Source organism: Crocodylus porosus, unplaced genomic scaffold (genome assembly GCF_001723895.1).
Source record: "Crocodylus porosus isolate Cpor-Errol unplaced genomic scaffold, CroPor_comp1, whole genome shotgun sequence".
NCBI classification, from domain to species: domain Eukaryota; kingdom Metazoa; phylum Chordata; order Crocodylia; family Crocodylidae; genus Crocodylus; species Crocodylus porosus.
In genome coordinates this window covers 51,093,380-51,117,190 of record NW_017728948.1, presented here as the reverse complement: position 1 = coordinate 51,117,190, position 23,811 = coordinate 51,093,380, and the positions used below count along the sequence as shown (strand labels likewise).

General features: G+C 42.6%; 1 protein-coding gene across 2 annotated transcripts in view; it reads left to right on the top strand.

The window, feature by feature from the left end:
* The first annotated feature begins 343 nt into the window (after positions 1 to 343).
* Positions 344 to 23,811, top strand: part of CORIN (corin, serine peptidase) — a 236,358-nt gene continuing 212,890 nt past the window's right edge. For both annotated transcript variants that reach the window (XM_019553231.1, XM_019553230.1), the window contains exons 1-2: positions 344 to 485; positions 15,131 to 15,583. In XM_019553231.1, the coding sequence (XP_019408776.1) occupies positions 365 to 485; positions 15,131 to 15,583 (574 nt within the window). In that variant the 5' untranslated portion in view covers positions 344 to 364. The remainder of the gene's footprint in view (positions 486 to 15,130; positions 15,584 to 23,811) is intronic.

Sequence of the window (23,811 nt, the reverse complement as noted above, 5' to 3'; positions counted from 1 at the left end):
TTTACAATTTGGTCTGTATTTTATGTCTCAGAGTTCAATGCATTTATCTACACCTAGGCATTCATGTACTTCAGCAGAGAGGTTTAGTTATACTGGTAGAATTATAACGTCTAAGATACCAAAGGGTGAGCCAAATGTATGGCTGATGTATCTTGTTTATATTTGTTGACGGGTTAGTGTAAATTTATGGATTGTCTTTCAATTATGACCTAAATACATTTATTGCATATACTTTGTGCTACTGCTGTTGGGTGTCTTGGGTAGTGCTAGGCTTTAAACATATCATATGGAGTTAATGAATTACACCAAAATTATAACATTTTGCTCTTCTGTGCTTCAGGTCTTGGGAACGGATGAAGATAACATGGGGGATGGTTGCTCTCAGAAGCTGGCTTCGGCCAAGTTTCTTCGACTTTTGCTACTAATATTGATTCCATGCATCTGTGCTCTTATCCTTTTGTTGGTGATCCTGCTTACTTTTGTAGGTGAGTACTATGCTGCAATTTCAGTCTAATATACTTCTAGAATTAAAAGAGAATTAGTAGTATATCTACACCTGTATCAGTGATACTGCCTGGCTTAATACTTGAACTACATATTTGTAATTTAGCATTTTGCCAATTCAAATTGCAGAAGTGTGGAAAGATATAAACAATTATTGCATTTTTCTGTACTAAAAATACTAGCCATCTTAAATGTCATACAATCAAAGTAATTAGCATGGGCAGACATAAAACTGAATAGTATCTAACTAGCTAGCACTTAAGGTTCTGGCAAATTCATGAATCTGTTTCCTCAACTCTGTCTATGAATGGTGATTTGCAACAAGACTTTGTCAGAGCTGGTCCTTTCATTTGGCTTGTGATGGGTAAGCCGAAACACTACACTAATGAGTGTAGTGATTGAAAATTAACATTTGAGTTCTATTGATAAAATGACAACGAGCTGGAGCAGATAAAGATCAGTTAAGTCAGACAATTACGAAATGTGATACCTCCCTTTTATTTTCCTGATTCCCATTTGAATCTTTCATATATTTTGCCCTGGACTGAATGAGAAAGAAGATAGAAAGTAGATATATTTGTCTGTCACACTCAATCTCCTCCTTAGGGGAAAGTATCTGTATAGCAGCTGGAGTACTGCATCCAATTTTGGGCTCCACAATTCAAGAAGGATGTGAAGAAACTTGAGAGTCCAGAGGACATTCATGCACATGATCAAAGGGCAGGAAAATAGGCCTTATGAAAAGAGGCTGAGAGCCACGGGACTCTTCAGCCGGGAAAAGCACAAGCTCAGGGGTGACCTGGTGGCAGGCTATAAGTACATCAGGGTTATGCATCAGGATCTGGGGAAACACCTGTTCACCAGAGTGGCACAAGGGATGACAAGGATCAACAGTCACAAAATCCTCCAAGACCATTTTAGGCTTGATGCAATGGAAAACTTCATTACTGTCTGAGCCCCCAACACCTGGAATAGGCTCCCTCTAGAGGTGGTGCAAGCACCTACTGTGGACCCCTTTAAGAAGTGTTTGGATGCTTATCTTGCTGGGATCCTTTGACCCTAACTGACTTCCTGCCATTGGGGCAGGGGGCTGGACTCGATGACTTCCCAAGGTCCCTTCCAGCCCTGATGTCTATGAAATCTAGCACCTCCCCACCCTTGGGCAGAGGTATGGAGTTCTTATTTTATGTGACTGTTAAAAATCAGATGACTCCACTAATGTCAATGGAATTATATCTGCATAAATCCAGCATGAGCAGGAGATGACCTGGCACTTTGGACCAGGCATAGTTTTATTTTTATGTATTTATTAAATGTATTTGTCACTCTCCCCAAAAGAGGATCAGGGAAACTTACAATAAAAGACCAGATAAATTATGAAGACAGAGAAAATGTTAAAATAAAAGAAAATTTCTCAGAAAGGACTCCCAAACTTAACTCCCTCTACTGAAGGCCTGATCATAGATTCCTTTAGAATTTCCCTACAGCTTGGAATTATGGTGACTGCTACAGTTTATTTTCTCCTAAAGAAAATAGAGTGGTTTTGTTTTAAGTTCACTGATGACACCATGCTGGTTCTTTTAAAGTCTGACAGAAATAAATGAGCAAATCCTAGGGAGATCCTTAAAGTGTGCAGAAGGTCAGCATAACATAACTCATACTGAGAGTTGAATTAGGCTATGTCCAGTTTATTAATTGAAATTCAGCACAGATCAGTAGCAACAGACTCTTACAGGGTAACGTTGGTATGATGTGACATGAGTGTGTACAGTATATGAAATGAGTGCATGATTTGAATCCAGTTCCACATAGACCTACTAGAGAAATCAATTTGTTGTTGGTAGTATTAACTAGCACCCTTCCTTGAACCCTTAGCAGACGAGCCAGGAATTTCATGGGCAAGGCACATGAATTACCTGGTCAGCACTAGATGTGTTTCTTTCAGGTCAGGGTAAGGTACGTTATGGCGAGATGTAGGTAAACTTGCTCTGTATAAATGATTGCATCCATGTAATCAATGCTGTATCTATCACTAGATGAAATGGAGTATTTAAAAGTTTTCAGGGCTGTCAACTCTGATTTTTCACCTGTGTTAGATTTGCTTTTCTAAGGAAATGAAAAAGGCCTTTTGTGAAGAAAGAACAAAACCTCTTCAAGCTCCATTATTCTATGTTCATATGCTAAGTCTTCCTTTTATGGAAAGAACAATAGATGGAAAAGTACATATCTATTCTAGTAATTTGAAGTGTCCTACTTGAGCCGTGTTAGGATTTTCAGAAGTCCTAGGTACTCACCCTCTTAAATCAAACCTTTTAAAGATGCCTACAAAGTAAGACACCCCAAATCAGTAGTCACCTTGAAATATTGGGTCATAATATGTTGTAATATAATATCATAATATCTGAATACAAAAAACCCCACATAATGAATATTTGGAAACCCAGTGCATCAGAGCAGACTTGATTAATTGAGCCTGCTGGAGCATGGAAATTGATGCACTCCAGCAGCCTTCCACGTCACATGTATCAGCGTTCCCGCGTGTCCTCGCATTGAAAAAATGGTGGTGGGACGCTTTGAAATATAACACATTCAGTGAGATTTAGTTCAAAGTGTCCCACTGCCATTCTTTTCAGTGCAGGGATTCTGACACAAGTGAGACGTAGGCACTTTTAATTAGCACGGCTCGCTATTAAAGTGCTCAGCACTGCATTCCACAGCACATGTAAGAATACTCTTAGATTCTGTACATAAAAGACCACATTTAGTTTAAAGACCCCACTGCAGAAATCAGAAAAGTATTTCTTAAAGTTTTTAAAATTTTGCCACTCTTTGTCCGTGCTTGTACTTCTCTCCATTGCTTGCCAGACATACTGCACATTTGTGAATCTGTTAGGAGGGTGCTTTTCAATAAATGTTCTCACATGTTGAAGTAGAGGCAGTGACCTGCTGGAATTCCTGTGGAGGAAATCTGGTTTTTAGACTAATCTGAAGTTTTTGCTTGTTGAGTGACTGGGTCAAATTAGAGAAGAAAGCAAGAGTAGGAAATTGAGAATGTTCTTTGTTCAAGCCTGTTAGGCTAGGGACAGACATTCAAAAAGCCTGAGCCTGAATTGATTCAATCTTTTCAGGTTAGTCTACCCTGGCTAGGCTGAACCAGTTTGTAATAGGACAGACATTCTCTCTGGACAGGAAATTCAGGCACATGCCTGGAGTGGCTCAGGCTAGAAGCGGGGGGGGAGGGGGGGCATTAGAGCAGCACTCCCTTTTCTTCTGCGGGGAGCTGACCTGAGGGGGGCATGGCCAGGCCCAGGCAGGACTCTGTCATTAGGGTTGTGTGCCTGCACATTCCCAGGCTTTTCCCCACTGGCTGCTCAAGGGGCAGGAGTGTTGCCAGCCCCCAGCCTTGGGCTAGCACTGAGGCAAGGGATGTGTGTGCAGTGCATGCATCAGTTGATGATACGGAGCTTTTCAATCTCCCTCCCTGCTTCCTCATACTGTCTGCAGCAAACTGACAGGCGAGCAAACCAGCAGAGGTGGTGGTGTTGGTGGTGGGGCTGATAACAGTCTTTATCACCCGATTAGCAAAACAATAACCACTCTCCACATTACTTCAAACTTCTTAAACAGTTTACTAGCTGACCTGTTAATTAGCTCTAAACTCCCTAAGTGGTCACTGTTCTGTCTGCCTATCCCAGTGAAATTGGAGAGAGAGACACACACAGACACCTCTCGGCATTAGCTAGCAGTCCACATGCTGGCTACGGTCCCTGTTGTGGCCGAGAGGAGGCAGGGATCTTTGCTTCATCAGTGAGTGGGGCAGGGGGCAGGGCACGGTGAAGCCAGCAGACCCTGCTGTGCCTGCAAGTCTGTGTCAAGCTCCAGCCAGGGAGCAGAGGAGAGGGCCCAGCCCTGCTGTGGAGCAGCAAGCTCCGCCCAATCCAGAGAGCATGCTGGGATGCTGGGGGACTCTGATTTAACTTAAACCAGCAAGGGACCTGGGACAGACACTGCATAAACTGGTTTGAGACAAATCAGTTAAATCTGCTACTACATACAACCAGGTTTATCTCAAACTGGTTTCAGCCATTTTCAAACTGGTTTATATGCACTGAACATCTGTTCTGTTACAGGTTTAAACCAGTTTCTGATCACTTAAACTGATTTATATGTAATGTCTGTCCCTAGCCTTATAGGCTGATTTGTAGATCTACCTAAGCAATTTCACTTTGAAGGCAACAGAGGGCTGGATATCATGTGGTGCTGGTATCTTACAACTCCCATTGATGTCAATGGGCACTGAGAACAATTGGCATCTCTCAGAATTGGATTTTATTTTCTTGTTGTCCTGAAGGATGTTTAGTTGCAAGGTAACTTTTAAAGGGAGGGTAGATGTTCATAGAATGATCCAACAGGGTCAGTTCATACAGTTAAATTTAACTGGAGAGACTCGATAGAATTTACTTTATGGTTCATCATACAGTATGAATGCTTCTTACTCATAACACAGAAAAATAAGCAGCGACAGAAGTTTGGAAGCCATCAAAATGAGAAAATAAAATTAAGTGCTCTATTTAGAACAGCTTTCTGGGTTCTTTATAGTATGTGCATCTATCCTGATCCTGAACTCCTGTATCATTATTTACTGAGTTTTTGGAATTCAGACATAATACATTTTACTTTCAATAGGTATGTTTACATTTTTTAATAGTACATATTGCATTTACTAGTTCATTTTTCTCTTAAAAATATCAGCGGATAGAAGTAAAGCCATTTAAAGTGGATTTCTTTTAGATTAGTTCCAAGAAAAATGAGCAGTTATTAATAAAGGGTTTTTAATAGCTCTTTAGAGAAGACTAAAATATAAAACATGGAGATCATTTTTTATTTAAGATTGCGTGTACAATTATGGGTGCTGTCCAAAAGCCCTTATTTGCATTGAATAGCTCCTTACTCCTTGAGTAGTGTCATTCTGCGCAAATATTCCTGGCTTGAAAACAAGCATATTTGTCAGAAGAATCAGGGAAAACTGTCATTCTTTTTCTTTGAGATGTCAAATATCCTAGACCTACTCAGAGGCTTATTATTTAAAATTGACTCATTTCTGAATTGAATATGAGCAATTTAAATGGGGCAAAATACCACAAAGTCATAGATGCTTTGTAATGGCAAACCCTTAAACAAAAAGCGTTTGATATTTATTGAAGTGCAACAAAAATAGTTTTATGTTTATTAACAGATTCAAAGAAATGGGATCTTTAAAATTGTGCATAGATACAGCATTTTGCTTCCTATAAACTCTGTTTAATGTGGTCTTCCACCATCTCCTGTGATAATCATCAACTATGTATTTGTTTAATGTATTATCACTGTATGTAATAAAAATGAAGACAGGTCTTGTGACATGCCTAAAGAATGGTTCCATATACTTCAGCGATTTTGTAGCTCAGATATAATTTTTTTTGTCATAGGACCACTTGGCAGAACCGCATCAAATGAATTTGCTTGTCAGACAAGCAACATATAATATTGTATCCATGCACAATAGCATGCATTTGATGCCCTTCAGCAAAATGATATTTTTACAATAATTTTAGGTCCCCATCCCTGTTAATACATCTGCAGTGGTGGAAATGCGGTTTACCAGAAAAGTGTTGTTTTAAGATGGATGTTTGACTTGGGCTATACAAAGAGTTGATCTTTTTGGTTCTCCAGTGGAGAATTGGTAGTCTGGCATGTGAACACATTGACTTAGTAGCTGAGACAAGTATTTATCTTGGAGAGTCAGTATAGCTAGGCTAAGCTACACAAAGTGATTAGTTAACATTGCTGTAGATTGCAAGAGTGCACTCAGGGGCTTGAGGTACAAGTCATGTTCTTTGGCTTATGTTACATTTATTTATGCTAGGGAAGGTACATAGTCTAAGTTGTCTAGGACACTGTAGCAAGAATGACAAGGTAATAGGAATACCATTTAATTAGGCTACCTAGTGACCACCTGTTTAGCGACTGATTATCTGAACTGGACAATTCCTAAGTTATAACAAAATGAATCCACAACTGAACCAAGCAACCTACCCTCTGGGTCTATGAACTCCTCAGAAGGCAATATTAATTAAAAAACCCAAACAAACTTATCCTCCCCCACTAGTACGTGTGCACACACATCCCATCCACCCACCCTGGCCAATGTAGCACAAAAATGAGCTACTACGATAATCCTGCAATGAGCTCTTAAAACTTGGTTCTTCTTTAATCTCAAGCACAGGAGAAGGGGAGGACCCTATGAAAACAGTGGTTTTAGGAGTATTTATAAACTCCTCCACCTGAATGAGTGGGAGCCATTCTGGGTCTCATTATATACAATAATATACAGCTTTTTAGGGGCTTACAGGGCAATATTAGGTTTTTTGGGAAACTTTTTCTCCCTGGAATTCTTGGAGGAGATTATATGCTTCTTGTTAGGATCTCATTCTGTCTAATCAGCCACTACTTTCTGTGCTGAGTTCTGCATGGTCTCAGTGCATTTCTCCAAATGAATTGTGCTGCAATGATCTAAATATTTCAAAAGGTCCAGGCCCAGTATTGAGTTCCTTTGCATTTGCAGTTGAGTCTGAAAGGAGCCATAATACCCAGCAGTTCTGCTATCCTGGCAGATTTTAGTTTAAACACTGCACAAAGGCCAACACCCACCCATTGACTATTAGCCATTGCTACCTCACATTCCTGCCTTCAAACTGCCTTCTGGCCTTTGCCCTGTGTGTCTCATTTTGCATAGTTCCATATAGGAGCTGGCCATGCTGAAGAGATACCAATTAGACTTAGGACCCTGACAGACATTTACTTACAAGCACAGTGGGATCTGATCCCCAGTCTCACCTGCATCTCCTGCCATGCCACAAGTACACTAAAAGCTCTGTTATCTGGCATTGCCTGGGGGATGCCAGATAACAAAATATGCCGGTTAGTTCAACGGCTCGAACAGGCATCCTTGCTGGGTCGGGCCGCCGCTTCTCCCGCCGCATCTGGGGCGGTGACACCCCTCCCGCAGGCCCTGTGGTGCCCACAAGCCAGGAAGGCAGGCCCTGCACAGGCTGCTTTGCCCCGGCCTGTGGGGGCTCAGAGAAACTGGAAGCACTTCCGGTTGTGCTTTACCTTACAAGCCAGCATGCCGGTTAATAGAGCATGCCGGTTTGTAAGGGGCTGGCTAATGGAGCTTTTACTGTATATGGCAGGAAGTATGATTATGGGACTGGAAGCAGATCCCAATCACTCCATATGGCCAGTGCAGGGGAAGCCTGGGATTATGATGATTATGATCCCAGGCTCCCCCTGCACTGGCAGGTTGAGTGCTCCAAAATCAGCTGATTGTTGGCTGGCTCCAGGCACCTACAGTCCCATTTGAGCCCTGCTGTGGTCTCTGAGGCTGGCCAGTGATCAGCTGATCATTGGCAAATCAGGACTGCCCCTGGACTCGAGTTCTGAGGCAGTCACAATCTGCAGTTGGTTGGCAGAGACTGCCCTACGGTTTGACCTGGGATTGGTTTGATTCCTTGGGGCAGTCCCTGCCAAACAATGATCAGCTGATTGGAACAGTTCTGGAGTTGGAGCCCCTGTGAGGTCCTGGTCTCCCATCAACTGGCAGGCACCACCCTGGGATTTGAGTCCTGGGGCATTCCCTGCCAGCCACTGATTAGCTGATCAGGACTGCTCTGGGGCAGTCCCTGCATGGCATGCTGTACATTCAGGTTATGGTTTCTTGAGTAATATCTTTGTGGCAGTTTTGTGATTTGTATGGTGCCATAAATTCTAGGAACATGTGTGGCCAATTGCTATTTCTGGTGTGATTAACACCTTAATCATGCCAGAGACATAACGTGCACCAGGGGCCTTATTGACTACTTACTACTGAGTATTTTCAGTAGTCAATCAAGAACTATGTCTTTTCTCTGTTTATCTGATCAGTTCATAGATTCCACTTCATTAGACCTCTCTATTTTGTTAACTCCCACTTCTAGTTTAACTTGGCATGTTTGGGTATGTCTAAGCATTCCATTTAGATTGACATAATAACCAAGTTATTTAGAAATAAAAATCCTTATAAGAACTTATAATGAGTTATAAAACAAAAGATGCAATTATTAGAAGCTTCAGTAATACTAAAGTAAAGCTCAAGTTGAAAATAAACCCAACAATTTGGACATATGGAACTGTACATACAATATGATTCCAAGAACCATTACTTTGTTTCAGCAATGATACCAACCTTCTTACTTTCCTTTTTACTTAATTTATGTTTTTTGTTTTACAATTTTTTGCTTTTTGCTTTGTTTGGACCATGGACTTTTAAATAAGGCTTTAAGGAATCCAAAGCCACTGAGTGAGGGCATGCTAACTCCCACTATCTAGTCTTTCTTTCTATTCTCATGTATATCGCATAGTATCTTTAGACTTATTCTCAGCACAGTGGCTTTTACAATTATACTATCAATTAAGAAAGGGAGAAAATGAGAACTAGAAATTGTGAATATATGAAAGAGAAAAAGATTGAGTAAGTATGCAAGTATTTGAGGAAAATCAGTAAGTATTAGAAAAATATAGCTAAGTGATGAGAAGAAATCTGTAGAATTCTACTTAAACCTGGGAATGAAGTAAAACCTGACTGGGAATAGAATAGGGCAGTTGAATAACTTTATTTTTCCCTTGTCCAAACATCTATCTAGGCCAGAGGTTTCAGTCCATCAGCAATGTTCCCACCCTGCATTTGAATGTTATATATAAAAATAATCATTTTAATACTTTTAAATTCCTAACTCCTTGATCCATTCCACTTCTTGGTTGCAATTTCCAGGCTTAGTTTATTATTTGGAAAATGGCTTTCTTGACAGAGCAGGAAGGGGAGGCAGAAGCTGAAGAAAGAGGAAGGAGAGTGTAAACAATATACTTTCAGCTATTTTTGAGTTCTGAGACATTGGGGAAAAAAATTACATTTTTATTTTTTTTAAAGACTAAACTTAATGTTCCTTAAGTCTGAAACTGAAACATAGTACTATAATAATTAACAAGAGGCAATGCCTTTACTTGGTCTGAGAGAAATAACAGTAAAAGAAACCTACAACAAATTACAAATAATTTTTGAGGAGGCTAGGTGGCATTTGCTAAGATTTAAGCAAGTCACATTATTACTGTAATTGTACAATCACTGCACATTCATTCTTCTTGTCTGGTCTGACTAGAAGGATCTGTTAGGGGCTGCTGCTGCTGAGATAATTTGGAGCTGGAAATTTTTACCTGTGTGTGAAACAATGAAACAACAGCAAAGTGTTCCAAATCCAAACTCCTAGAAAATGATGAATACGTACTGATGGAAAAACAGACACTTAGGGCGCATGCACACATGCAGGCACGTGCGCTTGCAGTAGCACAAACATGAGTGGCAGAAATTTGAGCTGGAGATTTTTGCCTCAGCACATGTGCCTGGATAAGCACTTTGGTGTGGGGAGAGTTGTGCCTGTTGGGGCAAAATAACCCTGCCCCAACAGATCTCCCAGATCTGCAGCCACCTGTGCTGGCCCCAGCAGTACAAAAATATGTCCTGGCAAGGAGCTCAGGGCTGCTTGTCCCCAGGAGCTTCTGAGGCCGGTCCAGCTGATAAATGGGGACACTAGCACCCTGTGCCAGCTGGACTGCTGCAACAGCTCTGACTTGGAGTGGCTCCTGCACCCTCTACCCACTGCAGCAGTCTGGCAGTGGGGGCTGCTGCCTGGCTGTGACTTGCTGCCACCTGTGACAGGTTCTCCCCACTTGGATCTGTAGCCCCAAGGCTGTGTCCCTGCCAGACCTAGATGTGGTACCCCTGCTCTGCCATCTGGGCAGCCCAAATTCTCTCATTAAAATACCCAAAATAGTGTTCTTCTGCTATTAAAATGAAACACCACTATATAGAGAGAGGGCAATGTTTTATTGATATATTTGGGCAATGTTTTATTAATATATTTACAAGTGTAAAGCAATTTGGAGCGGAGGGGTTGGAGGAGTTTGTGGATGGGTGTAGGGTTTGTGGGGGTGAGGTTTGCAGGGGTATGGGGCTTGTGGTTTGAGGCTGGTTATGTGGGTGAGGCACATCTAGGGGTGGCTTTGGGGATGTGCATGTTGTGGGTGGATTGTGAGGGGACTGTGGGCTTGGGGTGGCTGTGTGGGGGGGCTGCTCAGGAGGGGTGGGTCCCCTGCCCCCCCACAGGGTGTAGCCCCTCCGCAGAGCACATGGACTTCCCCCCTCCCCCCACAGGGCCTCAACCTCCTCACCAGGTCTCAGCCCCTGCTCCTGCCAGCTCTCAGTCCCCCCCTGCAGGGTCCCAGCTGTCCTAGCCACCTGCCACCCTCAGGGTCCCAGCCCCTCCCCACAGGGCCCACAACTCACCCCCGCAGCAGCAGCCATTGCTGCTCAGGGCCCACTGCAGCCAGAGCCCCCAGCTGCATGGCACATCCCCAAGCTGGTGCCACTTGTGCTGCTCGTGGCAGGTCTGGCTCAGCTTGGTGCGGTGCAGTGCAGCATGGGGCCGTGGGCTTTCAGGCAGCCCCAGACCACTTGTTCTGTTGCCTGGGCTCCCGCACCACTCATAGAGACCAGGTGTCACGCTGGGCCAGGTCCTGCCTCCAGTGGCAGCACTGCCGGACCCACGATGTGTGCGGGGAGGAGCTGTGTGGCAGGACCTGGCCCAGTGTGGCTTTCTACCATGCCTTTGCACAGGACCGGGTGGCACAGCTCTGGGGTGTGTAGCTCCTGTGCAGAGGCACGCTAGCTGTGCGGCCTGGGTCGGGTCAGGTTGGGTTGGGTTAGTGGGGTGCATTTTCCATGAGGCTCAGGCGGTGATGCGCCATGGCCTGTTGTAGGCACAGTGCTGCAGCCGTGCACTGCCACCTGCACCTCACGGAAAATGCACCCCACTGGCCTGACCCAGCCCAGATGATGCAGCCAGCATGCCTTTGCATAGGAGCTGTGCATCTAGGAGCTGTGCCTCCTGGTCCAGCGTAACGGTGCGCTAGCGGGCTGTGCTGGGCTGGGCCGGGTTGGGTCCCACCACGTTTTTCTGGAGGGGCTTGAGCAGGACCACTGCACACCTGCCCCACTGCTCCCACCCCCTGTGGTGCCAGTGGCAGCAGCCAGTGCAGCTATGGTCTGGCTTCAGGCACAGCTGGCGGCGATGCGGCGTTGTGTGACCTGGACTCTGTGCAAGCTGAATAGATCTGGCCCGGCCCGCTAGCACATGGCTTTGGAAAGGACCGAGAAAGCCCCCTACTGTGCCCTGCCCTGCTTTTTTCACCCATGTTTTATTTTGGTACCTTGATTTTCAGGTGCCAAATTCTGAGTCTGCACTGCAAATACATCAGCGTGGGGAATGGTTTTTTTTTGTTCCCAGCATGCATTTTGTGGCATCTCAAACGCCTTTGAAATGCTGTAAGAGGCATTTTGTCTGGACATGCCCTACATACCATAAATACAGGTATAATGTTTCTTGGGGTCCTCTCACTAAAAGAAGCATAAAAATTTATAAGTGGTAAACAATATTAAATAACAACAACAACAGTAAAAGAGTCTGTAATGAATATAGGTTTTGGTAAATTTCAAACCTTAGTTTCTCCTCTGAACCCTGTTATTTCCCAATAACCCTTCAGATTTTTCTCTGGTTAATGCCAGTTGTTCCATTAAAATGACACAATTAAAGTGAGATAAAGAAAATGAGTCTTCCATATTCCTGGTCTTTTTGGTTCTTTTTTTCTTCTTAGCAATCTTTTTGATATCCACAAGTTTTTTAGATTAATGCAGTCAATCTTAGGTCACTTATAGTTGTGTCTTTAAAGAAATACCTCCTGTCTAGCTCTTCACTCGAAAGCTTGTGTGGTCTGACTTCATGTAATTTAGCTGAACTCCAAAGTGTGTAAGGGAAAGAGAAAGGCCGGTAAAGGGGATGATAGGGAAAAGAGGGCTGAGAGAGGTAGAGAAGTCTGAGGCATTGATGCATTGCGTATGTGGGGCAGGTGGAGAGTTTTGTGGAGAGGACACGGTGACTGAAAAAAGGGAAGATGGTGGCAGAGAGATTAGAAGGGCACAATACTTGGCAAAGATTGTCATTTTGGTGAATGCTAAAATTGATCCTAGATTGAGGGTGAAGAGGTGTATGGAAAGGGAGTTAAAAAGCCTATCAGTGTGAAGGCTGAAGTTCCTGGAGATTAATCATAAGGTTAGAAAGGACCATAACGATCATTTAGTCCAACCGTCTTCACTGATGCAGGATTCACTATTTCTGAACCATCTCAAATGGACACCTCTCCATTCTTTTTGAAACCTCCAATGAAGGAGATGCTATAGCTTCCTTAAGCAGCTTATTTGATTGCCCTTCCAGTTAAGAAGTTTTTTTTTGAGATTTGGTAGTGCTGAGGTGATGTTGAACATCCCGAGGTTTGACCTATATGTGCTTTCCTGTGATTTATAGCCATTGCCACATGTCTTGCCCTCTGTGGCAAGGGAGAGCGGTGACGAGGAGAACAGGTGAAGGTAAAGCTTGTGAAGGAGATTTAATGACAGAATCAGAAGAACCACAGTATTTGCCTTGAGTTCAGGAGCTTAAAGAGCAGATAAGAAGATTTAATTCGTACCAATGCATACAAGTTGTGATGACCTGTGTAGTCTTAGGGGCTGAGTGAGTCAAGGAAGAAAGATCTCTAGGAAGAAGACTAGAACTGAGAAGAGAACCAAAGGATTTTTTCCCTTCTTGCTGTATACAGCCTAGTTAAAAGAAACTACACTTTAAACCTTTGCTTTAAATATTAGTTTTACAAGAAAAGTCTTGTTGCAATTGTGTGTAAAGAGAAAGGCATTTTTCACATTTACTTCTCTGTTTTGTAATAACATGCATCAGAAAACTGTTTTTAACTTGGAATTGGAGGTAGACTACTGCCATATTCCAGCAGGCTGTCACATAGCTATTATCCATTCTCTTCTCTACACTGATACTGAAACAGTTTGAACTAGCGAAGTTAAAAACAAGAATGGCCATGATGTGTGATCAAAAAGGCAGCATAACCTTGAAACTGTAGAATACCTGAATGGTAAAATCAGCTGTACAGAAATAAGACTTCTTCAGTGGAATACATGCTGCTGAGCACTGTCACATTCCAGCATTTGGTGAAAAGACAATAAGAGTGGCTATAAATAATACAAATATTTGCTAGTGGTGTGCTGAAGAACAGCTGATTAACTATTTGATGTGTTGAGGAACTGTATTTAATTATTTGTAATGGAGGCTCATCTACACATGGCTGTATGGCCCCGTTGTTACTGTGCTGTCATTTAGTACTTCCTTTCGGCTGGCAGCGCAGAGTTATTTTTGGCTGCTATATAGCAAAGGAGCGTGTTGCTACAGCAATGTAGTAGCGGATGCACAGTTTTTGCTAACAGATGCTGTGGCACTGTAGCATGTTGTTACGGCGCCATAGCATCTTGTATAGATGTGCTCGGAGTATATTTTTCTATTTGTGCATTGATATTGGTATCGTTTCTTAAACAGAAACAGCCGCAAGGCACAACTCCTTGCAAAACATTAAAGTACTATATATACTTTAATTTAATTTAGAAACTAATGTGCTAGAAATTATTAGATTTATAACATTATTATAATATTAGTTTTATATATGTTATTAGTTTATATATCTAATAATTTCCAGCACATTCAGTTTTTCCTGTGTATAATTAACACATTTTCATGATTAAATCCTTCTGTAACAACTATGGATTATCTTCAGATTCTCTTATTTGTTGAGTTCAATTTTCTGATGTATATAGAGCCATGTAATCATCTTGGTACACTAGTATTCTGTTGGAAAGCAATTTACATATTTTGATTTATGAACTAATACTTATTTTCTAATATCAGACACATAAAGGTAAATATAATGGAAGTTAGTAAACTGCAAACTGATAGGAGTGATGTTGACTGTCTTGAATACTGAATATAAAACTGTTTTTTTAAACAATCTCTTGAGTGCCAGAGAAGAAAGCCAAATAACCCATGAATCTATTTGTAGCACTGATATTTAAATTGCATAATACTATACATAGAAAACAATGTTACGGAGTTAAAAATATATCTTCTATGAAACTACAAAGTAGCCTTCTAAAAGATTCAGCTGGCAATAGGAGGACAAGTAATGATGCTATGGAAGGAAAAATATTTCTAGTCTAATTATTACAATGATGGTTAAATGAAGGACACATCATGCCTCCCCCACTATATAATCTGAGCTCAGTGACTTAATTGTGGGTAAGGCTAAAATATTTTTAGTCTGCAGGGATTATTTATCTTTGTTAGACAGTAGGTTATTACGGTTACTTATGCAGTGATTGAGGCTTTAATTTGATGATTATTATTTACTTTATTTGTTTGCTTTTTGGAAAATCTTACTGTAGTTGCATTCGATCTGAGAGACTTTAAAAGAGAAAACATAATTTTCATAATTATTATGAGTTATGAGGGAGATTAGCAATTTAATTTGAATCAGCAAACCGTTGAATCTTTGGAATAATCATGGCAAATGTGATGATGATTTTTGCAATATTTTTTTCTTCCAGGTGTGTTAGAAAAGACTTGCTTGTATTCAAATGGGAGTGATATCCTAGCCACGAATGGTGACACCCCAACGTCTGACATTCCTTTGCCAAATATGGTTGAAAATATTTCAGGCGTGGCCCCCACAGTGGATCTCAACATGCCTCAGTCCTACTGGACCACAAGCCCTTTATCCCATGTTGATAAAATGCACAAAAATACCAGTTTATTTAGAGAGGCTCTACAGGAAATTTCACTGAGTACTGTTACAGAAGCCCCAGGGCTCAATTCTGGATCTACAGATGATGATAATTTGACTGAAGCCCCTGAACACAACATGTCATCATCTGCTGTTACAGTGGAGGAAATTCTTTGGTCCACAGACACCTCCACCCAGATCACAGACAGGATGTCTGTGTTACCAACATTAAGTCCTACTCACTCAGCTGCATCGCAAGAAATGGATCTGAAAAAAAGTAAGAGTATCTTTAATTTTACTCCACAATTATACCACTAAAACAAACAAACAAAAAAGACTTTGGTATGATGACTGGACTGCTTTCTAAACCCATGAATTCTGTGAATTAGAAGCCCATTCTTGCAAAATTTCATCCTGTAGATTTCATGTTTTAAGGAATCAGTTCCTCACCAGAACATATAATCAGCCTTGATGAGTAAAAGACCAGAATGTCTTTCAAGGTTAAATCATTTTTTCTTTGACTGCAACTGACAGAGTGTGACAATTGTGCATGTTTACCAGGGCCGAAACTGAGTTATTGCAGATTCTAACCTTGGGTATGTGCAGACATTTGGGGACGTTAGATCAAGTTAAAAAAGGCCACCCAATTTAAGATAAATTGGGATGAGGAGGGTTAGTAGGAAGGGGGTTGGAGGGGATTGGGAGAGCATGGGGTTTGCAGTGGGATCAGAGGATAAATGAGGTTGGGGGAGTTGGGAAGATCAGTGGGAAGTAGGATATGTGGGAGGGCTTGAGAGGATCAGGGGGCTATCAGGGCCTGTGTGGGGGCTTGGGGGGCCTCTCTGCCAACCCCCCCAGCCCCCCAATTCTGATGAACTGGCCCCAGTCCCACATAGTACTCCTAGGGCCAGTTTTATTAGTGTTCACAGGTTCTGGGAGCCTGACTGAAGTAAGTTGGGGTAGGGGGAGGGGTGGGCAGATTGGGGAGCTAGCAGATCCTTGGGGGAGGATTGGAAGGATGTGGGGGCTCTCTCCCCAAGTCAGTGAAGATTGTTCACCTTATAGACCAGGGGTTTTCAATAAGCTACCCCTGGCGGCTGGATGTGGAGCGTGTGTGTGGGGGGTGGAATGTGGCTGGACGTGGAGCGGGCGGTGGGGGTGGTGGCTGGATGCAGAGTGGGGGGTGGCAGTGGCCACACACAGAGGGGGGTGGCAGTACAGAGTGGTAGGTAGCTTCTCCCTGTCCCCACCCCCCACGTCCTGCCCGTCAGGCAATGCCTGTGTAGCCCACAAAATGTTGCTGCTGCCCTTGCCCTGCCCCAGCATGGCTTCTGCAAGGTAGCAGTGTGGGGTGATGGGTGCCAATATTTCCTCCCCACCCACCTGTGTGTACCTAGGGCCTTTCCAAGTACTTCTGGTTGAGAACCCTTGCTATAGATTAACCAAATATATATATAGCATAAGCTTTTGTGAGCTGAAGCTACTTCATCAAATGCTGTGAAAGGATGTGCAGAAAGCAGACTATAAGAAGGAGACAAATCAGAATACAAAAGAGAAGGGAAGGAGAGAGAAGAGAGGGAGAGAAAAGTGGGGAGATGGGGCAGTACTGGAAGAAATAAACAAACAAACAGTAAACCCATAGGAGCAAAGGAGTCACAAAAGCTAATCCAGGTCATGGGATAAGAATCTATAGTTCCTGTTTAAACCATACTTAACAATCCAGTCTGTGAAGGATTTCTTGTTCCACAATTTCCTATTCAAATCAGGTTTTAAAGGTTTGGTCTTTGAGAACAACCACCTTTTGGTCAGCAAGGGAGTGTCCAGGGAGGCTGAAGAGTTCTGCCACACATTTGCATGTCTTTCTGCAGCTGATGTGAAAGTGGTATTCGTTCATTTCGTAGCGATTGGCCAGTCTGTCCAGTAGGCAGTACAGGGACATTGTAAGCAGATGAGGGTGTAAATTGGTGGAGTGGCAAGTGAATGAATCTCAGATGTTATAGCCGGTGTTATTCAGTCCAGTGATGATGTGGTCTGTGTTGATTTTAGGGCACAGAAGGCATCTGGGTCCATTGCCTTGGTGAGACTAGGAGTTAGAGCCTGTTGCTTGAGAGATGCCCTTTGAGATTGAGGAGCTGCTTGTTAGCCAGAACAGATTTGTCCCCCATGAATACTTTGAGATGGTTATCTGTTTCTAGGAAGGGTTGGAAGTCATTAATGATGTGTCTAAGATGTTCAAGCCAGGGGCTGTCGATGGCAACCATAGGGACTGTCTTTATGCTCGGGTTGATATTGTAAAAGGCCAGTGCCAGGTCTGAAAAACCATCCCAGTCAAGTGTCCGTGTAAACTGCCCACGAAAATTTCCAGGCATGGTGTTCTCTAGGTAGCCTGCTCCAGTACTTAACCACCCTCACAGTCAGAAAGGTCTTCCATTTAATCTCCAGCCTAACTTTTTTCTTCTGCCGTTTGAGACTGTTGCCCTTTGGCCTGTACCCTAGAGCCACAAAGAACTTGTTTCCATCCTCTTTGTTCTTCTTGGAGTGAAACAAAACCAGGAAAATATTCTGCAAAAGGTGGTTCTGTTATCTGTCCATGGAAGATGAGTAATAGACCACTTTGAGAATTTTTGAAAGAACTTTAGCAGTAAAATACCTAATATCACAAATAATTCTTGTTTTCTATTTGTAAATTTTTTTCAGATCTAAATTCCTCTGAAGAGACAATGAGACAGATTTGTTTCTGTCCTACACACTGTGGTATTTTCACAGATCTTATTTAACACTCTGACTGTGGGCCTGCTTACTAAATGGGTGTAATTTGTTTTCCTGAAACTAGCCTTCTCTTCCATGAATTTACAATGCAATTGTATACAAACACTTGTACCCAACTGGTCATTTATTTGCTTCTTTTGTTATTGTGGATCACCATCACTGTACGGAAGAGAAGTACAGAAATGTAATGGCCCATTACAGATCTGGAATGAAATATTTCCTCTATGTGCCATTGCTGAAGTTTATCTGCTAAAACTGAAAAAGTTAGAGCTGGCAACTTAACATTGAGTAAGATCAGATGCTTAGTGTTTGACATGCTCTTCCTCACTTTTGACCATTGGGCTAGGGACAGACATTACACATAAACCAGTTTAAGCAATCAGAAACTGGTGTAAACTTGTAACAGAACAGATGTTCAGCACACATAAACCAGTATGAAAATGGATGAAACTGTTTTGAGAGAAACCTGGTTGAATGTAGTGTCAGACTTAACTGATTTGGCTCAAACCAGTTTATGCAATGCCTGTCCCAGACCCCTTGCTGGTTTAAGATAAACCAGACATGCCCAGCATCCTGGCATGCTCTCTGGGCTGGGTGGAGTTCTCTGTTCCACAGAAGAGCTGGCCCCTCCCCTCTGCTCCCTGGCTGGAGCTTGGCAGAGACTTGTAGACACAGCAGGGTCTGCCTGGCTTCCCCATGCCCCACCCCACTGCTTAAGCAGAGAGTCCCCCTCCCTCCTGTCTCCTACACCACCGACTCCAGCCCCACAGCCCCTAGGCATGTGGTATGCTAGCTAATGCTGAGAGGTGTCTGAGTGTGTCTTCCTGTCCCAGTGAAACTGGAGAGAGACACAGCACAGTGACTGCATAGAGCTATCTGGAGCTAATCAACAGATCAGCGGGTAAGCTTTTTAATAGTTTGGAGTAATGGAGAGTGCCTATCTTTTGCTGATGAGATGATAATCACTGCTACCAGCCTCCTGCTGGCTTGTTTGCCTGTCAGTTTGCTGCAGTAGTAGTAGGGAGATGGAGATTGAAAAGCTCCATATCATCACCAGATACATGCACTGCATGCCCCCCCCCCCCCTTGCCTCAGAGTGCTAGCAGGCGGCTAGGGTCTGGCAACACTCCCACCCCTTGAGCAACCAGTGGGGAAAAGCTTGGGACTGTGCAGGCAAACCTCCCTAATCAGAGGTCCTGTGGTGGCCTGGCCACACCCCCCTCAGCTCAGTTCTGCACAAGGGAAGGGAGGGCTGCTCTCATGTCCCCCAGCTTCTAGCCTGAACCACTGCAGGCATGCACCTGAATTTCCTCAGTCCAGAGACAATGACTGTCCAGTTACAAACTGGTTCAGCCTAGCCAGGTTAGATTAACCTGCAAAAGATTGAATCAATTCAGGCTCAGGCTTTTTGAATGCATGTCCCCAGCCTTGTAGTGTAGGGTCCAAACATTTTTTTGTTGGGTCATGGTGTCTTCTTGGTAAATTCTCACTAACTGCAACATAAACCACATTATATCAAACTCCCTGTGAGTATACTGAAATACTTAATCATCAGGTTTAGAAAACTAGACTTCCTAGAAATATGGCTAACAGAATATCGCATTCTAGGTTTTTGCACTTCTTGATAGAATGAACCTTTTATAGATAGATAAGGGTGTTTTAAGAATAAGTGTGCTTTTTGGGAGCGGGGGTTTGTTAGGACATTAGTACAGAACTAGTAGTACAGCTGAAGCTGGTCTGTATCAACTTAACTGTGCATTCCAAAACTTTCAGGAATATAGGAATAAACTGTTATTCCTTTGAATAATTCTTGAGCCCTCTAATTGAGTTTGTTATGCTCTATTTTAGTAGCTGCAGCAAACCAGTCAAAGCAGCAATATGAATATAGCTAGTCCTGGAGGGAGGGAGCAGGGGGATGGCAGGATATATTAAGTAAACATGGTTTTTTTGTTTTTTTTTAAATTTTAAAACACAACAAAAATAAAGTTTCTTCAAATCATAATTCTGAATTACTTGTGTTTCCAGTTGTGTTGGTTTGCTTGATCATTGGTAAATGCAACATTTTGTAAGGTTCCTTTGCTTCCCTACCCCCACCATAAGTTACTACTACATAACTTGCCAGCCTTAGTTCTAGTTTATAGAGTTCTTTTTTGTAATTTAGCTTAACATTAAAAGCAAATATGCCATGCATTAGAAACTGGGGAGCTCTGTTGCTAAACAACCTGTAGAATCCCTATACTCCACAGAACACGACAGGCAAGAAAGCCAAGGATTCTGCTGAGCATTAGTTCTGCATGGTTCTTGGCTGCCTAGCTCCCATGAGGCCTCTGAAAAATCAACTCCTTCTGCTCACCTACTCTCCCTACCTTGATCACTGCTTTTCCTTTCAGCATTGCTTCCCTGGAAATCTCTGAAGTCTCCTGATTTACTGTAAGCTTTAGTAAGCCAGTTGTAGGCAGATTTCTGATTTCAAACCTGAAATCCAGATACAGAATTGGGGAACAAGGGAGACTTGGAACTCCACTCTGCTCTTTCTTCCTTATACCCAAGAGATGTAGTCCAGGGTGCAAGCTGAGGTCAGAAGCCAGAAGAATTAGAACACCAGGTGCTGAATGTCAGGGAAAGCCAAAAACAAGTCAGTAGCCAGAGTGATCAGAGAGCTGGTACCAAGTTCCAGAGGAGATCCAAGAGCAAGGTCAGGAAGCCTGAAACTGAGTCAGGAGCCAGGAGAACCAGAGACAGCAATGAACATGAGGCTTGCTGGAGTAGATGGTAACTGTTGTCAAGGTGTACCTGCTGCCTGAGGCTGCAGGTGGATTTAAAAGGGCTGAGTGGTGCTTGCAGCAGGCAATCCAGTCACATAGAACTGGGTCAATTGCATTAGCCAGGGATTCAGGTCAGGTGTGGAAGCTCAAGAGCTTGGCCTGGCTGTGTCTGACTATCTAGAGATCCTGACAATTGGCCTGCCTGGGACCTGAGCCAGGCTGATGTGGCTTGCTGCTCTAAAACCCTGCTGACTGCTGGGATAAGGCATAAAGCAGGGAAGGAAGTGGGGCATGCTGTGGACCTCTGCAGTACTGGGTAAAAATCCATATTTGCAGGATGCATCTTCAGCTCTCTGCAACTCCACCATTCTTGCCTCTAGGGATTTCAACTTTTATCGAGCCTAATTTGCATAAAATGAAAAATGAACTTTTCCAGCCAGGAGATCTTACTCCACCCTTCAGCTCTCCTGTGAAATACAAATTTTCATTTCTGCCTGGGAAAAGTTTTACAATCTTTGCGTTCTCCTATGCCTGAGGAAGGGTGTGTTTGCCCCAAACCCTGCAAATAAAGACTTTTTCCTCCTTTTTGCAACTGTGTAGTTGGTCTAATAAAAGATATCACCTCTACCACACTGACTCCAGGGATTTCAGGAATTTCTGAATCTCCATGACAAGGCCCTGGGACAGTTATCTGGGGAAACAGCCTACTACTAGTAGTAGTTGTGCCTACAGGTTCTCCAGGCATGAGCAGGGAATCTATGTAGGGCTGTAGCGGTTGATGGGACCCAGGTGAACATACTTTTAATTCCATCTCTTGCAAAGGTGCTTAGGGGAAAGAGACTGTGAGTGGTTGCATGGGAGAAAAATGTCTGAGAAAGAAAGACACAGAGTCAAAGAATTAGATTTAAAAAATGCTTGAGAATGTTCTGTTTTCTTTTCTCTTTATCTTGCTGTCTGCTAAATAGCAAAAACACTTTCCCTTGTGAAAAAGACTTCACTGACTGTACAGCCCCATATCTAGCTCAAAGCTGAATACTCCTACTCTATCTAAATTTCACTGGACTATATCTAATTCCTATCTCAAAGACATAGCATCTTCCTTTCTAGCTCTTATTTCTGTGGTTTTCATGTTAATAGAATCATTAAGGAAAAATTTAGACTGACCCAGCTTCCTTAATGGCACAGGAGAACAACATGGAAGAAGCTCTGGCTTTCAACTAGCATGGTTCTTGTTTTCAAAGCATTTGACAAAGGAAGTCAGTACAAGGGCTGGCTGATAAATTTTTGGCAATTTGTTTTTTTATTAAAAATGCTAATTTGTCAAAACCAAAACATTTTACAGTTTGATGGAACTTTAATCAGGAAAGGTTTCCTCTTTCCAAGATGGAATTTCTCGCTAGATAGAGTGACTCCAAAACTGACACTAGCTTGATGATCAGAGATGTAAGAAACCTCTGCCCAGTTGAGACCAGGGGCTTGAATCTGGGTCCCCACATCCCAGATGAGTGATCTAACTACTATGCTATTGATTCAGTCTCTCCTTGTTTCTGAGTGAATATCTTTTCCTTTATGCAAAACAGAACAGCACCAACTAGAAATATTAAAAGAGACCTACTCCAGAATAGCAGGTAACCATTAGTGCCAGCGGTGGGGTGGGTAGGGGAGTTGGTGGTTCCAGTGGTTTACCACCCTGAAATAACCACTTATTTGGGGGCGCTAAAAATCGCATGGTTGAGTGGGGGGTAAAAACAGTGCAGCCCTGGGGCTGTGGAGAGTGGCTGGATTTCCTAGCTTCAGTGCTGTACGGAGAATGCATGCAAATATTCAGTAGGCCAAGTTAACCCTTGCTAGGTCAAGCTAGTCCATGCCGATCTAAAGTTGGTTTTCATTTGACGAGAGCTAACTTTAGATTGTATGTGCCATTTTTAGGGTGAGTTAAGCCCTGTGAATAAGTGGCTGGGTGTACAAGCAGATTGCCCTAAGCATGGTCATCTAAATGTAAATGTGTTAGAGAAAGGAGTGGAATTCAGGTTGAGAGTCCCAGTCTAGGGCTTGCTACTCTTATAGAGAGTAGTACAATCATTATCTTGTTTGTATTGGTCGTGTGTTATACTTATTTCCGAGTATATTTTTCTCCTTCCAAAGGTTAGCATTTATCTATTAAGCTTAGTTTAATCAACGTTCCCCATGTTATAGTAGAAATGAAGTGAAACTTTTCATCAACATGGTTGTCCTTAGTAAATGCATTAACATAGTTTTTAGAATATTCAGAGTTTTTTTTGTTTGCTAATAGTTTGGAATTAGATTGCAGTTGAGGTGGCAGAAATCATGATTTACAAGTAGAAACGTAGTGAATTCCTTCTGAATTCAGAAGCAGGAAAACCTGCCTTTGATCAGTTTGCGTATTCCAATATTATCTTTTAATATGAGAATGTAGGCATAATTTAGCATAATTGAGGGGAAAAAGTAACATGGTTTGTGAGATACATTTTGTATTAACCAGAAATGTAGTCTGATTGGTTCCCAAACACCTAATTATTCATTACATAATTAAAATAATAGAATCATACAAAGTTAAGGTTAGAAGGGACCTCAGGAGGCTATCTAATCCAACCTCCTGCTTAAAGCAGAATTCTTTTATCCTAGCCCAGGCTTTGTCTAGCAAGGTCTAAACAATCTCCAAGGGTAGAGATTCCACAACCTCTCTGGGTAGCCTGTTCTAGTGCTTTATTGTTCTCCTCATGACAGTTTTTCCTAATATCTACCTAGACTTCCCTTGCTGCAGCTTGAGCCCATTGCTCCTTGTTCTGTCATCTGCCACTACTGAGAATACTTACTTCATCCTTTTTGGGACCACCATTCAGGTAGCTGGTTAAATCCCCCCTCATAGTTTCATAGTTTCATAGTAGCTAGAGTCGGAAGGGACCTAGGTAGATCATCTAGTCCGACCCCCTGCCTTGGCAGGAAAGAG